Source organism: Teleopsis dalmanni, chromosome 1 (assembly GCF_002237135.1).
Source record: "Teleopsis dalmanni isolate 2A chromosome 1, ASM223713v2, whole genome shotgun sequence".
Classification (NCBI taxonomy): Eukaryota; Metazoa; Arthropoda; class Insecta; order Diptera; family Diopsidae; genus Teleopsis; species Teleopsis dalmanni.
In genome coordinates, this window is record NC_051846.1 from 50,945,096 (window position 1) to 50,963,588 (window position 18,493).

At 27.3% G+C, this 18,493-nt stretch overlaps 2 protein-coding genes across 2 annotated transcripts in view; both read right to left on the minus strand.

The window, feature by feature from the left end:
• Nucleotides 1–1,271: 1,271 nt before the first annotated feature.
• Nucleotides 1,272–13,169, minus strand: LOC119673470. Its single transcript, XM_038084751.1, has 5 exons — nt 11,880–13,169; nt 2,133–2,193; nt 1,994–2,068; nt 1,559–1,798; nt 1,272–1,482 (listed from the first exon to the last, which is right to left on the minus strand). Exons 1-5 carry the CDS (start codon nt 11,971–11,973, stop codon nt 1,392–1,394), a joined length of 561 nt encoding a protein of 186 aa, XP_037940679.1. The 5' UTR covers nt 11,974–13,169; the 3' UTR covers nt 1,272–1,391.
• A 2,554-nt stretch (nt 13,170–15,723) lies between these two features.
• Nucleotides 15,724–18,493, minus strand: part of LOC119681077 — a 9,485-nt gene continuing 6,715 nt past the window's right edge. The window contains exons 2-8 of the mRNA XM_038094151.1: nt 18,330–18,488; nt 18,115–18,266; nt 17,815–18,049; nt 17,669–17,746; nt 17,257–17,606; nt 17,021–17,188; nt 15,724–15,918 (exon numbers count right to left, since the gene is read on the minus strand). Coding sequence (XP_037950079.1) covers nt 15,724–15,918; nt 17,021–17,188; nt 17,257–17,606; nt 17,669–17,746; nt 17,815–18,049; nt 18,115–18,266; nt 18,330–18,488 — 1,337 coding nt within the window. The remainder of the gene's footprint in view (nt 15,919–17,020; nt 17,189–17,256; nt 17,607–17,668; nt 17,747–17,814; nt 18,050–18,114; nt 18,267–18,329; nt 18,489–18,493) is intronic.

Sequence of the window (18,493 nt, forward strand, 5' to 3'; positions counted from 1 at the left end):
GCTCTTTAAGAGTTTCGTATTGCTTCGAATAAGCATAAACATTGGCACTAAGGATACACCAAAGATCCTCTATTGAATTTATGTCAGAACTCATGGCCGGCCAATCTAGCAATGGGATGCTTCTCTCTTCAAAGAATTTCTTTTTGCACAAGAAACATGTATTGGAGCATTATCCTGTTGGAAAGTCCAATTATCTCCATGAATATTTTCAGCGAAATTTATCAGTTCGCTATCCAACAGATTTATGTATATTTCGGAATTTATTTTTGATAGTGCGAAGCATATATTAGACTTTTCCTTCGAGCTAAAGGCAGCCCACACCATTAGTGAACCACCACCATGGTTGCGTTTGTTGCAATTCTGACGTGGATGACGAATATCTCTCCAATATTTATGTTGACCATCTGGACCATCTAGATTAAACTTTTTTTCATCACTGAAAACAACTGTTTCGAACTCCTTGTCTCAAAACTTAATTTTGTCATAAAAAGCTAAACAAGTATTTTTATGTCTTTGTGTAAGGCACGGTTTGGGAACTTTCGACTCATATTTTAGCTTTAAGTCTTTTTTCATAATTTGTTGCACGCATTTCCTAGTGATAGACAAATCTAATTCATTTCTTATTTGTCTGCAACTCATCCTCTCATTGGTAGCAAGAAGCTGAATATGCCGTTTTGTTCGGTTGTTAATAGTTGGTAAGCGGCCGTCTCGCTTATAACACCATAGTTTTCGAGATTTTTTAAAAAGTTTATTATAGTATTCAGGTGTCTATAACCAGCAGCAGATATTTCGCTACTTTTCATCCCAGCAAGACTCATTCCAATAATCTTTCCGCACTCTTCACTTGAAAATTCCGTCCCACGCGGCATTTTTTATCTAAATTAATTAAAATAATAAATATTTATTAATAAATAATAAGCATTTTACTTACCAATTCTTCTTTACTCTTCAATACTTTAAAAAAAAAAACTTTATAATACACTTCACAACTTTATTTCCATTTACTGTTGACACTTCGAGAAGCAAAACAATTTTGCACATATAATTATTTTCTATTAAATTTGCTACCTATTGTTATTAATTATGATAACGGTACCACAAATAGTATACAAAAAAAACTCTATATATGTTCAGAGAAGTTAAACTCAACTACAGAATCAACTATATATAAAAAAAATTAGTACCATTATTCTAAGAAGAGAATAACGAAAAACAAATTTTGCACATATAATTATTTTACAGGGGTATATACCATATATATATATCAAATTCTAATAACTATGAATTACTCATACTATGATTGTTATTGTTTAATCTGTTTACTGCTATAATTATATTTAAGTAATATTATAAATATTTTTAACATTTTACTTAACTGTTGTCAACAATAATTAACAAACATCGTCAATTGGATCCTCATCTTCCAAATTCGTACACACTTCAGCAAAACTATCTTCTGGTAAATCCGGATAAGAAACAATTCTATAAATATAATTTATATTATTTTTTAATTTATCACATTCTTAATTTTTTTTATATATAAATAATTAATTATTACTGTTCAAAATCACATTGTGGTACTAATCCATCCACTTTTGCACTACTCCTGAATCGTATAATCGTGCATAAACGTAACACAGCCAAGAAAATTAGTAAGACTCCAGCCACATAACTTAACCATAGATTGTGAGGCCACAATAAAAGGGCAATTCCTATAGCACCGTAAATAGGTGCTAATCGCCAACCTCCAATAACCTTACAATCATGCCAACGCCTTAACCAGAAGGTATAACTATCGCTGCATAAATTAAAAAGAATACATATTTTTAAAACTTGCGTTTATAAATCGAACATATTTTAGAATAAATTTATTGATATTAATACTATAAAAACATTATTTTTATTTGCTTTAGAAAACAGCTTTAAGCTATTGTTAATATACATATGATTTATTTATTTTTTTTTAAATATTATTATTACAAGACATCGTTACCTGCCAAACAGAAGGTGCAGAAATAGTGTAATAATCCATTTTACTTCTAAGAAGAAAATGACTATAGAAGAAATTCTGAAATATTTTTGTAGTTATAAATATTGTTTATTACATTTCAAAACAGATAAGTGTTATTTACAATATATACAATCCAGCACTGTAGCCATGGTAATAAACATCGACGCCAACGCCGCAAATTGCTACGAATAAAAGATAATAAAATACCAAATTTATTATTAGGAATATTATTATTGTCCTGTTGATAAAACGAACAGATACATAAATATATAAATTATTACGAAATATTTTTGATACACACTAAATAAAAATACAATTGCCGTTCGTAATGATTCTGTTCAATTTCTGTACAGACGTACTAAAAATTCATTTAAATATCCTATTTTGCAAGGAAATTAACTTTTGCTGTGACATCATTTCACCATCTTTGCAAATTTTCCGCAAACGGAAGAGGATAATATTTTCAGTTGAGACTACATATTTATTTATACTCCATAAAATATTTAAAATACTTGATAACAGATTCTACATAATTAGTTGTATACTAAATAAATACAAAAAATTTTTTAAATAAACTTAAATATGAAAATATTAAAAACAAAAACGTGTACATATAATTTTAGGAGGGTATTGCACTAGATGTAGCAAGATTCGTTTCACAAATTTTTATTATTGTTTATTTTTATCATAATCTCCCTCTTCTTAACCGCCTCGATCAACTAACTTCCACATTTATCTCCATCTGATGAAGCTCCATCCTTTGCCACTGTGAAACGCTGGTACTCGTACAATAATTTTAATTGTGACGGAGTTTGTTCACTAACAAAATTCGTGAAGATCATCCAAAATCAGTTGATGTACCAGAAAACATTGATACTGTGCAAAATCTGATAACGCAAAATCGTCATGCGACTTACTGTGAGATTGAGGTGAAGGTGAAACCAGCATATATGAGATATTGCACGATAGTTTAGCCGTGAGAAATGTTTGTTCTCATTGGATCCCCCATCTAATTTTGATTTGACAAAATCTTAAAAAAATGCTTATGTCGATGGCGGTGCTTCAAAAGACGTATATAAGATTATAACAGGTGCCTAATTATGGATATATATGTATGAGCCAGAACGTAAACAGCAGTCGAGCAATCGACTGTATGAACCAAATCCAATAAAAATTATTCACGCTCGAAGCACTTCGAAGCAAATGATCACTTGCTTTTTCGGGAAAAGTGGTCATATGCCACCTACTAGTATCCCATTATAGGAACGTAAAACGGGCAACTCCGAATGGTATACAACCATTTGCTTATCAGAATTCTTCAGTAAAATACGCAAAACAAACAAGCGCCGTCGGATCATTCTCCATGAAGACAATCCGAGTGCTCACACTTACAATAGTCTAACAACCAAATTGTACTTAACACAAATATTTGAACAATCAAAAAATCGAATTGATCGGTCATTCGCCGTACAGTCCTAATATCGCACCCGAATATTATTTCTTGTTCCCGAATATCGATAATGAATTGCGTGGACAACGATATTTTTCGGCGGGAGAAGCTGTTATTGTATTTAAAAACTATGTTTTGGATGTGTCTAAAGAAGATTGGAAAAAATGCTTAGATAAATGGTTCGAGCGCATGCAAACTTCGAGAAACAATAAAACAATTTTCAACAACAAATTAGAATTTCTTCATTATTAGACTCAAAATATAAATAGTGACCCTCGTATGCTTTTTTCTCTTTGAGGAAAACTTCCCACTTTGAAAATAATAAGCAATTGCGTTGGAATAGATTTTTTTATTGTAATTATGCTAATTGTAATGATTAATTTATTCAGTTTCAGTAATGTTGCATGCTTTGTTCACGTTTAAAAGTGGTCAATCTGCAATATGCCCTTACTATCGCAAAAAAAAATAATAGCAATAATATTCCCAGTTGGAAATATAGTTATATAATCTATATTTTATCAACAGTTATAAGTTTGTCCAAAAAATCTAACATTTTGCTTTAAAATTTTGTTTAAAAATTGCATTTTTGGTAAAAGTTGCAATCGCAATGCTTAAAAACCTTACCCATAATTAATTTCTTCAAATCCTATTAAAAAAAATTTTTTAAATCTTAAAAAAGTTTATTGTTTTTATACAACAATCATACAATGACATGTGATGCACAAGTATCATAATATTAAATCCTAAAACTTTATAACTGCGCGGTGCTTAATTCTTTCCTTTTTAAAAACATTTAAAATCTGCTGCTGAAAAAATTAATAAAAAGTCAGCCAGTTTAATTTTTAGTCAAAACGGCTTAATTGGTCTAAATGGGTTTAGAAAATGGGTTGTAGTTTAATTTTACATGCAGAATGGGTAACCATTCAACAGGGATCCACGTAAGAAGAGCTTACGATGGTGTGCATTGTTATTGTCCCTTCAAAATGGATTTTAGAAAAATGTTGCAACTAGAATCGATAACCGTGCAACAAGGTATCCAAAAAAAAATATTCTCTGCACTTCTGTTGGATAAAAAGTTTAACTATTTGGAATATTCTGAAAAAATGTACAAGAATACATAAAGCCTTGTGATAACCTTTTACCAATTTAGTAAATAATATTAATCTTATCATTATATTAATATATTTACGTTAAAATATAATTTGAATTAATGTTTAAATTTATTCAAACCAATTAAGTTACAAAATCTATTAATAAAAAATGTGTTAATCGATATACAAGCAATTAATTTTATTGTATTCATTTGCATTGTAATGAAATAATAAATTAATATTTGATGAATCGCTATATTGTAATTACTTTGTTGCTTGTTGTAATAAAATAAACATTGCTAAAATTGACAGAAATAGTAACGTATTAATTGCATTAATGAATCGGGTCAAAGTGTTATTTACAATGTATGCATGAAGGCACACTTTTTCAATATTTTACAATAATAGTGTTTGCATTACGAAATACTTTAACTAATGGAAATTCTATTCAAAAACATGATGTAATAAGTTTTAATCAATTCCAAAGACTTTATCAACTTCTGAAAATTTATCCATTGAATAAATTAGAAAACATGAAACTAAAACGACAAACGTTAGTTCCTTCGCTTCAGTTCAATCTAAAACACGCATATTTAAATCGAAAACATTTTAGATAAGAACATTCAAAGCAAACATGTATGTTACTTATGTATATATTATTTTCTAACTTAAAATAGAACATGAATGTATCCACATGTGCATACATAAAGTAGCAAAATTGACATAATCGAATTTAGAATTCAGACAAACAACTTAATTAAGTTGTTTTCGCCTGTTAAAGATTGCTCTGATAAGTCAGATTGGCTTATATCCTCAATCTAAGTCAATTCAATTACATTAAGCTGATTAACAACTGCAATAACAACGCAACTAAAGCAAGCCAAAAACAATAACTGCTTTGCCCTATTAGAAAATAATACCAACCGCGCTAAGTAACCTCCCGAGTACGAGATATTTAACCGGAACTAGTTACAAAATCCAATCGATGTCTGATGTTTGATAGGATCCTCATTATGCGACGAAGATGTCGACGCACGTACCACATGCCAGCCAGACTAAAACAAATATTTTTGGAAAATATGCGCCATTTTGTTGCCGGTATGTGTGTAAGTTTATTGTTAGTTTGTTGCTATATGTGTACGCTACAGTTCGTATGCGACGAATAGCACACAAACGTATGCAATCAGAACTCAAACTCTTGTTTGCGGTACGACAATTTGTTGGTAATAAATTTTGGTATATCTGGCGCCAATATTACAACAATAACAATGTACTTCAAACAACAACAACAAGTAAAAACATATTGAAAAATAAAATTTTATGGAAGTAGGAGTCAGTAATCCTCGTTGTGTGCATTAAGTAGTATTTTTTAAATTATCTACAAAAAATAATTTAGTAAATATATTTATGTATGATACTTAAAATTGGCAGTTCAGTTTGTTTTATAATTGATATTTAATAATGAATGAAATTAATATTTAATTATTAAATTTTTATGTAAATTAATTAATATTAATACAAAAAATAATTTATGTTTAAATTTATTTTCTCGTTATACGTATAATATATGGATTTTCTGGCAGAATAATAATTTCTAAATCTATAAAAACTAAATTACAGGTATAATTTACTTTCATCATATTATTAATAATTTTACTAGTATTTAATAAAATGCAAATTTTTTTAATTATCGTACACAAATTATATTTATACACAATAATTTATTTTTTTTATACATATATTTAAGTACATTTTACTAACAATTAATGATAATTTATGTTTAATAAAACTTATAAGCAAATGCGTTTTGAACTTTCTTATAAAAATATGACATTTTATTTAATATCGCTTGTGAACTATTATTATTGTTTATATAACAAGTTGACTTAACAAGTCAACTAATTTGAACAACTTCCAATAATCTTTTAATATATATACTTTTTAAAGGCTATTTACAAAGTTTTGAATAAAGAACTTTTTGTAATTTCTAATTTTTATTATATTATATTATTATATTTTTTAGTTATATAAATTTTGTTATTTACATGTTCCTTAATTTCTTCAGGGTTGAAATTTAACATTAAATCGAAAGTGTGATGATTCAAAATTTTCACCAAACTTTTAAATCATTCATTAATTCGGTTTGAAAGCAGTTGAAATATTTTACTTAAACTTGTATATATTAAGCAAAATTTGTTTTTATTTAATGTTCCAAAAATGAATTTATTAAATTTACAATAAACTAACATTTTAACACAATCCAATTTTACAATTACAAGCCCGCCACAAACCCTAAATATGCCAGAGAGGCAATAATGATCAGATAATTAAGCTATTCATTAATTGGGTAACTTAGGCAACAAGCAAGCTTACTTAGAACTAAGGCTAACTCTAATAGACATCGCTAAGAAACTGGGGATCTATATGTAGAAGTCAGTTCTAACCTTACTTAAGTTATTTTAATTGCTTATAGAAATTCAAATTGTGATTTCAGCGAAGAATTTGAATTTTAAATTTTTTGTTTTCATATGTAGGAATTTATATGTCATAAATTTATTTTTTTAACTTATTTTATTTTTTGAATTGCATTATTATTACCTTATATACCTACAAAAAACTTGACTAACTCAAATAATGATATATTAACACCTATTTCCAATTTTTTCCGAACTCTACTTTAAATTTTAAATAATAGAGATATTATAAAACTAATAAACAGAACAACATTAATTTTATATTAAATATGACTTTATTATTTTTGATAATATTTTCTTTTATGATCTCCACATAACGGGTGATCCCATGTTCGGTTCTCAAAAAGTCTATTGTTAGAGCTACAAAATGTTTGACTTTGCAATGATAAAGCATGATTCATCATTGATACTATTACACCTAATATTAATTTGCATTTTTTGTGTAAATTTAATAAAATATTATTTCATTTATAATTCTAACGAGTTAGTCAATAAAATATTGAAATTATAATAATTCCTATAAAAAATCTAATTCATTTAACAGAAAAAATTCAAAATTACTTCTGTCAAACATATGATACTGGACCAGTTATAATTAATTGCACTACATTTTTTGAATGACGCTGTAGCTACATTATCAGTGACAAATAACTTTTGTTAAATTTGGTTTATCATAATCAACAGCTGCTTAGTTTCAAGCTCATACGTTCAAATCCATTATTCATCGCCTGTAAAAACCTTATAGACTTTTTTTAAACCACCGTTATTATACTTCTTAAAAATTTTTCTACATGATTCGACATAAGTATATTTTTTGATTTCTTGTCAAATTATGTTAATATTACTTTAATTTTATTATCTTATCTAATTTCAATGGGTCTACAATAAATTATAATGAAATATTCAAATATGTCCCAAAAAAATTCAAAATTTTTCTTTATACATAATCAACTGTAATAACTTCTTCTACCCTTTCACTCTTCGATGATGGAATTTTCACAAAATTTTTAACTTTTTTCAACAGCAAGAATAACTTTTTCTTCCACTTCAATATATATGTACTATAATAAAAATTTTTCAAACTTATTCTAAAATACTTTAAACTTGCAAACCTCTTAAATTTTTTCCTTTTACGCTCACCAAATCTTTAATAAAATAAATTTTGATTTCACATACATTGTAAATATTTATGTACACTGATAACTGAAAGTCCAGTACATCGTGAATGTTTTTACATATTTTTAATTTCTTTTTAAATCTGTTCACTTGACCAGCAAGAATAACAGTTGGAAGCCAAAAGGCAAACGATATAAATTTTAATTGCCATTTTAAGTGATAACTTCACTGTAAATGCAACGTTATTTGCTGTTAATAACAGCTCTTCACGAATCTTTGACTTTAATAAAAATACACTTCATTTATATAAGAATTGGTAAATTGCAATTTTAAATAAATTGACAACTTAAGTGTTATTTTAATTAATAACTGTTATTTAATTACTAGAATATGCAACAATACTTTAAAAAATATAATTGAAATTATTGTAAATTATTTTCAGTTGAAAAGTTAGCTATATATGTTAAATAACACAGCTTATAACAGCTTATAAATAGTATAAGATAATAATTAATCATAATATTAACTTCTAAATAATAACATAATAATTTCAGTTTTGCTTAGAAATCGTCAAAATCTAATTTACTTTTAATTAAGTACAATTATAGTCCACATAATATTGCATATTTTTATTTTATTTTAAATTACAAGCTTTAAAATATGATGTACATATTTACTTATATCCACACATCGTCCCATTATATTCAATTCTATTTCCTGGCAGAGTCCTTACCACGTAAATTATGCATAAGTCAGTGCCGGATTAATGTCTTGTTACAGTTTCTGCCATAATAATAGTCCCGTATATAAATCATGTAACAGTTTTGTGAGTTTTGTAAGTTTTGTTTTTGTTTTTGTTTCTGTTCCTGTTTCTGTTAAAATAAAAAATATGTTAAGGCAACAACATGAAAATTTATTTGGTCTCTTACGATAATTGAAATGGCTGGTCGGATACTTGTATTTGTGTGCATATTTTAAAACAAGAAATATCATTTTGAGATTTATTATGCAGTAATAAAAACAAAACACTTCAGGACACAAAAACTGCTGGAAATAATGGCAATTTTTAGAGGGAAAATACATATTCAAGTTTCCTTTAAAATTAAGATATGCACCAATGCGTGAATTTATTGCTGAACTTTAAAAATAAGAAAACGGAAGTTTTCTGCTGGTATCATCATCCTGAGCCAGTTATTCTTTTATATTTTATATGGATAAATATGATTATGATTTGTACAGATGAAACTGTTATTATCTTTTATACATATAATACATATATCTGTCTATGTACATATATTAAAGTGAATTCCTGTGCGTTTTTGTTTTTTTTTTGTTTATTACTTTACTTCCGAATAGACTCTTAACTGAATTAATGGATTCAAATTCTATATTATAACTTGAGGCACAATAAAAACATGGTTTCCTCTCAAGTTTTAAAACGGAAATATTAGTTTTATAGCACTCAATCGTTTATAACACCTCTATATGAGACCGTGATATTAAAATTATGAATCCGTAAATTTTGATTTGAAAATTTTGAGATGAATCCGTAAAATTTGATTTTGAGTAGCAATAAAACACAGTTTTTCCACAGCAATGAGTAATACCTTATTTCTATATACAGTCATTACAGCAAGTCACTATTTTGGAGACCATTGAGCTTTTAAAACAAAGAAGAATTATTCATTCCAATGAAAACCACTTATTTTAAAGCACAGCTGTTATAATCTTCAAAATCGCTTATTTTGTTCGCTTCTCTATGCTACATTGGTGTATAGAGCATTTGTTAATGCTAAAATCACCAAAGTTCTAACCAAATAGCTCTTCAATTACAACTTGCAAATTACAAAATCTCTTATTTTTAATTAGCGACTATTCAGTGGCCATTTACATCAGTCATTATATCCTTAATTATACAATTTCACTCAACATTTTAAGATGATGAACTAGAAAGAATTCCGTCCGAACTAAATTATATACGACCCTGTGTCAAACACAGAACAATAAATATAAAATAACATAGAAGAATAATATTCGAATTTAACTATATATTGCTATTGAACATTACTGATAAGGTTTATACAGTCAAAAGAATAATTTTGAATCAACTCGAAACTGGTTAAAATATAAAAAACTATTTGAAACTTTAATGGTTGTAATAAAAAAAGGAACACAATTTGGAGCAGATGCATATTATTTATTAGCATTGCCTTTGTTCTAAATGCATCTGATTTCTGTCTATTTAGTTGATCCAGAAGTTGCCCTACTGTTTTAAATCTGTACTATTTTTATATCCATATAATGTTAAAAGATATGCATCCACACCTTGTATGAATACGGTTCAATATTTCTAATAAATTTGTTCTACAGCGTATTGCTTAACGTATAAGATCATATAGCCTTACTATAATAGAAATATTAGTTTTTGTAGTATTAATAAAATAAAAGCATAAACACTTTATTTTATTTTTCTTCTCTTTTCAATCCAAATACGAATTATAAACTACAATCTACAAATTTTCTTTAAAGTTAAATTATACGATATTTAATACAAAATGCAGTAAAATTATTCTTAAATTAACAGCTGTTTTATGTTATTTGAAATCAATATTTATAGATAAAAATAATATGAAACAAAAGTTTAGCGAATTATATTTGATGCTAGGACCTAAATTAACACTTTGCTTAAAAAATAAATCACTTGTATATAAAAGGGTAATTATGCCATAGCATCGAACTTTGGGGTACTGCCTCCAAGTCCAACAATCAAAAAATTCAAAAACAACAATCAAAAATATTAAGAACCATCGTCCATACTGATTGGTATATACCAAACAACGATGCCTTGAGCAAATAACCTAAGTGATAAAGGCGGCTAATGCAAAGCACATAACTAGACTATTTACACATGAAAACTCGGAATTCCACATATTACCGACGAAAGAATCGGGTCACACCAGAAGATTCAAACGCTCATTCCCAACAGATTTGCTAAATATTATGTTATGTTCTAATGTTAAAATTGTTACTTTTCTTAATTTACTCATTGAAAAAATTGTATTGATTTAATATTACGTATTATCCTTATATACTAAAGTTCTTCCAATAAATTATTGCCATTTCCTTTAAGGCAGGTGTAATTATAAATAAATACGAAAAAAAAGTATTTATGGATTACTCTGAACATGTTCGATTGGGCCATCAAAAAAATGAGAGATCTATAGCAAATCTATAGGATGATTTAAATTTAAAACTTGAAAAGTTAAAAATTCTCAATTTTTCAAAAACTATCTTTTCTTCCAATTAACCCATATACCAAAACTTACTTTTTGAAGTTAAATTAAAATAAGTTTTTAATATTTTTGTGTAAAAATATTTTAAAATTTTTTCCATGTCACTTTAATTTCAAAACTTATTTAAATAAACATACACTTTATCATAAAGTACCCTGTATTTTGAAATATAACTAATAAAAACTAAAATATAAATATGAGAAATGTTGAAACTTTGTTTTAAAGTTTTCCATATTTAAACAAATTGATGTAAAAAGTAAGGTTGCATATCTCATCAGATAAATTACTATCATTAACTCAGATTCTTGATTATCTTCATTTAATATTTTTAAAAAATGTTTATAACAACTTCCTTTTATCCTCTTTTACAAATGTAATGTGTTCCCATTCCAAAAAAAGAACTTATCAAAATTGCTTTGTATTCATCTAACTAAGCACACTTACCAAAGGCCGTTATTATACCGAAAATCCTTATTACTGGCCGTAAGCAACTGCAGGGCTCAGCAGCTTGTCGACGCCTTCGATGTAATTGATTCATATTGAAGCAAATAGCAAAACTTAAATTGTGACAGTTTGTACCTTTTTTATAGCACTTCTTCCTCCACGCACTTCACTTAAATTGTTTGTAATTTTTGTTTTATTTTTATTATTTTTTCATCTTTGCAGAATATAACAAAAAATAACAAACACACACACCCACACACGCAACTTATTTGACCTTAGGTCATTTACTGTCATTTGTATTCAGCAAACAACTTCAAGCATATGCACGTTTCTATGCATTATCCATATTGTCAGCATCCTTACATATACATATACAAATATAGTATATATGCGTTCATGAAAAGTGTGCATTAAAATTATAATAAAAACATCTTTTATTTCTTTACGGTTTATTTGTTTGTTGACTTTTAACTTGACCCAAACGTAAACGTAAACGTTAGCATCAACACTATTTACTAAGGATTATATGCACGTTAAACTTTCAAAATATTAAAGATGTTGCCTTCCTTCTTAGCTTAATATAACTGAAGTAAATGCTACCATTCATAACAAAAATACTAACAACAACGCTAATGGCGACAAATTTTTACCATTGTTCTTTATAGACAAAACTGGGAGTCGCATCAAATTTGTCCGTGAGTATACCATATCATGTAAACAAACACCGCGTCACAACTAAGCACAACAACAATTACACTCTAATACACATGCAATGCATATAAATCAGGCGAATTCTTGGCAAAGAACATACAATAAAATGCCAACTCAATGAAACAAGAAATCCGAACGTAAATGCAAACGCAAAAAAAAACAAAAAAAGAAAAAAATTCACGTTTTATGTTTTTTATCCTGTTCGAAAAAAAAAAATATTCCTGCGTAGCTTTCTTGCAATACCAAAAAAAAAACTAGCTCTAATAATGCTGTGACTATTACATTGCTGCTACTTCACTGCCTTCTCTAGATGTTGCCATACAAAGTAAATAAAAAGAATTATTGCGTTTATCCTTTCTTATGGTTGCAGTGTGATGTCAGCTTTTTTACCCTTTTTTTGTTTTGTTTGTTGAACTGCAGTGCTTGTCGTTTTATTATTATATTCAATTCTTAGGAAAACTCTATGGCGACAGAATTCGTATGCGTATCAGACTTAACGTTTTAATTTCCGTATTGTAAACTTTGAACAGTAGTTACTTTTATGAATAATTTATGCATTTAATTTTTTTTTTTTTATACTTTAATCAATTAGCAAAAACGAATATTCTTATTAATTTTATTTTTTTAAATCAATAAATTTATTGAATAAAAAAACGTTATTATCAAATTAGATTTCACAAAAATTTGCCTGATTTTTATTTACTTATAACGATATTACGTCCTTTTACCGGTAAAACACGTATTTTCAATTTCTCTTGTAACACATCCGCATTCGACCAACAACAGAAGTCAAATGATTCTACAAGCTTGTAAAGTCAACTAAACAAATTGTAAGTTGTTGTTATTGTTGTTTTTGCAAGTTTGAAACTGTTAGTGCGATGCTTGCGTTTGAGTTTGGGGTTGTGTTTGTTTTTGTTTTTGTTTTTGTCACTGTTGTTCTGCTTCGTTGTGTGTTTGGCATGAGTTCGTGGCAGAATTATAACTGGCTTAAAATTTGATTATGGTCACCAATTTCAGCCCCTTTTAGCACGTAGCCAATATTTTTGGCTGTGGTTTGGTTCAACCAATTTTCATTTTAAAATTTTTTAAATGATTCATTTTCAGCGTACAGTACGCTAAAGATGACTAAGGGCTATAATCATAATTTTGATGACAAATATATTTTTCAAAAATTGTTTTAAAAGTTGTTTATTATTTAAGCAATTAATTAACCACTTATCTATGGTAGTTAAAAGATGTTTAATTAAAATTTAACTGTTATAAAAATAAATTGTGAAATATATATAAATAAATATAATATATGTGAATATAATATATAAATAAATAAATTATAAATTATTTTATAAATTATTAACTTTGATATACAGATATTACATTTTTTTGTAATAATTGTTTTTTAATAATAATTGTAATAATTGTTTTAAGTAATACATATTTTATATTATAACATAAAATGTAATAATATAATTAATGCAGCACCTTCGTTCCGTAAATTTTAATTAATTTAATATATTCGTCTATTAAGGTAAAAATAATATTTTACTAAAAATAATCTGTCGTTTTAAATATACAATGATAAATAATAAAAAATAAAATGTAAAAAATAAATAAAGTAAATATAATATGAATATAAAGATCTGCTTACTTAATTATAATTATTTGTATGGAAATGTCATTATTAATAATATATAGCTGTATAGCTTTCTATATCTAATAGTATCTATTCAATTTTTAACATATTGGTCGGCGCGCATCGGATTACACTCCATCTATCTATTTAGGTCCCTGTTTTTTTCTAAATCTTTCTTTCAAAGGACTCTAATTTTTAATTATTTTTTTTGTGTTTTTTTTGTTGCAGTTATCTTAATGGCATGAATGACCTGCCTGCCCCATTAGTAAAGTTTACTATATCTTCAAGCATATCAAGTCTGATACTTGAATGAATAATAAATAAAAAAATTAATAAAAAAAATAAATTAAAAAATAAATAAAAATAATGCGTTTTAAAAAAAATTAACAAAAAAAAATCGATAAAAAAATTTATTAAAAAAATGTTTATTGAGCTTATATCAAGAAATAAAAAGTTCGTGTAGATTCATATTTGTTAATGTATAATGGATACACCCCTATCCTCTGGAGACCAACGAATAATTAAAAAAAAGCATTAAAAAAGTGATTAATTCTTAAAAACGACAAAGATCTTGACAGCCGCGAAAGGCATTGCTAGACTTTTTGATACGGTAAAGGCATTCTTCGGCTTAATTACAATAATTTAATTACAATAATTGGAGCACTCTATGCAAATTACCAGACAAGACAACATATTTGTTTCATCATGGCAATGCATCATCTCTCGATTTAGTGGTCAGCATACCGCAACTACTATTCCAAATAATGACCAACCTCAACCCCAGACTTGAATGAATTTTTCTGTTTTCAAAGCTCAAACTTTTGGTCGAAATAAAACATATCCCCATACGTATGATTTTTTGAAAATTCAAAAAATTCAAAATTTCGTTGGAAAGATGCAAATAACGTAACCTTTAAATACATTTCTTTCTATTTGACAAAATTATTTCTAATTCAATATTTACAAGAAATTTTTTGCATATTTCAATCTAAATTTATTTAATTTATTTAAGCAAAATAAATTTTAAATTTTAAAAATCCTCCATACCAACACTAAAGATAATCCAATTTATCTGATAAATTCTCACCACCAATGAAACTGGCTGTTTTCTTTTAAAAGTCACACCACATAAAATTGCTATAAGGAGAAAATAATTTTTTTGTCAGACTTTATTTCAACGTTTAGTTCTCTCGTTTAACCTACCTTTGATCTAAAGCACCATTTCTGCAAATGATTATTTTTTATGAGTTAATTTTTTTCTTTTTTTTCCGTAGATGTTTTTGTTCTTATAAATTTGCATATTTATTTACTTTAATATCTAATATTATGCGAGTTAACCTGTAGGAGACGGGAAAAAGCGCTTAGCTTAGTAAGTTTGACGGTGCGTATGAGCAACATATTTTTTATTAATTTCAACATTTTTTCTATGTGCATTTTATTTATTTCGTCGTTCCTTATCAAAACAAGATATTTTTTTTGTTTTTAGTTTAATTTAAAATTTTGTTATTTACAAAATTCTTTTCTTCGCTTCATAATTTTCGTAATTCCTGCCACCATGGCCACTTCCGGCATTGAAAGTTTGGCATCCTCTTGAAAATCACAACGTCTAGCCAAATGCAGCCAAGTTCGTTCAGGATTCAATGATAATGGAGTTTGTAACCATGTCACATAATCGATTTTTAGAGATCCTGTTAAAAGCTTTTAAAAAATTATTCAATTAAAATGTAATATTTACAAAATTTAAAACAAATTTAATGTACTGAGAAACAAAATTTTAAACAATTTTTGTAAATTAATTAAAATGCATATGAAAACTATTAGAAATAATATTGGATATAATAGAGATACGCTTTAGTGTTACTTATAATAAAAATCATAAAACAATAAAGATAATCTATGTAAAATTATAGAAAGGGAGCAATTTCTTGTAATAAAGTTTACTATTAGTTGAATAATGTAAATAATTCGCATTAAATGTTATAGTTTAAGCAAGACTTTTGCATCCTGCAAATAAAGGAAAGTCATAAGATACTTAAAATTTATGTTATTTGCATTATTTGCTAATTTAATTAATATGTAACAAGTAAAGGCTTCCTGTGTTTGTTGTTGAAAATATATACAACTAAAGTAGGGTTGTTGTTAATTTTTCAAAATTAATTTCTTTATGATAAACCACAATATTTATTAAATTATTTTTTAAAAATTAAAGCATTTTATCACCGACCCAAAAAACAGCTTCATGCATCTTCATGAATACCTGTTTAGATTATAAATTAAGTCTAGAAATGGAACAGAAGATGAGGTAACGAAACTAGGCGTATAGTTGGTAGAAAAATATTATAATATAATAATATTCTCCGATCTCACATTAACCCATTAATGGCCAACAACTGATATTTCAATTAAATTAAATTTTAAAGGTGGATCATGTTTAGATGTTGATACAGATACAGTTGATACAGTTTGCAATGTATGTAAAAACTTTTATATTTTTAAAAAATAATATGAGTCGACAAACAAATCATATCTCTAAAATCAAAAAAAAAATGTTCATTTTCTTGATTTTCGAATTTTTCAAAACGCAAGCACCGCCTTCAAATTTCCTATAATCGTAAAAATATAAAAGTATATTTGAGAGCATTAACATAAAAAAATCAAATTTTCAAAAAAAAAACACCAACTATATTTAGTTATATTTGGTTAAATTAAGTGATATATTTATATATAGTTTCTTTTAAATACCCATTTAAAAATTTTATATATTTTCAAATATTATGAGTTACTATTATTAAATACTAACCTGATCAAAAGGTGTGTTTCCTATAAAGAACATAGTTTTTAGTACAGATTGTTTAGTTTCTTTTATATTTTGTCCCTGTATGCCTTGAAATGGACTGGGATCATTTTCACTTGTGCCCAATTGTTCCATAAGCCATTCTTTATTATTTTTTAAATAATTATAACAAACCTGTAGAAGATTTATCAAAAGATTTGAAAACAATATCATTTCCAATAAATTTAATATGAACTACCAACCTTTAAAGCTTGTTTACCGATATCCGTTGTTAACACATCGCTAGCCAACAGTTCAGCTATATAGTCGGCTGTACCAACATCAAGTTCCATAGCATAATTTGCAGGTGGACTATGGCTAAGACGATCTGAATCTGCAGTACCTAAATCATCAATTTTTATCGTACTAACAGCACTTAAACCGCCTGCACTACGACCACAAGCACCAAATCCATAATCTGTATCCAGTGTAATACTTTCACTAGCTTGCTTTAAAAACAAATCAATCTGATCTGTATGCTTATCATCTTCATCTACAGAACAAATAGCTTCAGAAAGTGAGTAACAAATCGATGATTTTGCATCGTTTTTCTCTATTATCAATAGGAAATAAATTAATACTTTGACCAGTTTATAAATGAAAGATATTGCATACCCTTTTCATATGATTCTGCAGATTTAATAAGCTCTGTATACAAAGCAGCAAATACTGATTGTAACAACACAGAATCACCTAAAATTATTGTATATTTTCCTAATAGTCGAAAAAGTAAATGCAAGCAGTAATTATATCACACTTACCTAGTGGTTTTGTAGAAACTGGTATTATATCTTGTAATAATGATGTGATTTTGTAAAGACCCTCTGGTATACAGTCCCACATTTCGGAAACACAAGTAAGTGCTAAAGACATTGCCTGATACATGCTTGCACCTGCTTCAACGGCATTAATTAACATATCAACTACACAGTCCAATACCGGATATACAAAATGCATAATAGCTTCTAACCAAGGTGGACGCTTTTGATTCCAAACCTAAAATCAGTTAAATATTTAGTTTTCATAAAAATTGTATTATGTGCTTTATGATGTTTTAATACTTGACGTTTATCTAAGCAGTCACTCCAACCACTTGAAGCAATTTCTTCCAATACCTTAACTAGACAAGCTTTTATATCAAGAGCCTTACCCACTGCGATCAATATATATGTTAACGATAAAACAATTTGATAGTTCGATTGACCGACTGGATCTAAACGTTATAGTATTTATTATAGAATATATAATTTTGTTATATATAAATGAATAGATATACCCAAATCATCAGCAATCAGATCAGATACATTAAAACATTCACTACGGCATAAAAATGCCTTACATTTTTGCGGTTCACTTCCATGCTCAGTAAAAGAATGTTTAGCTACATTTTTAAAATTTTCTGATGCTGGCAGATATTTTAATAAATGCCGTAAAATAATT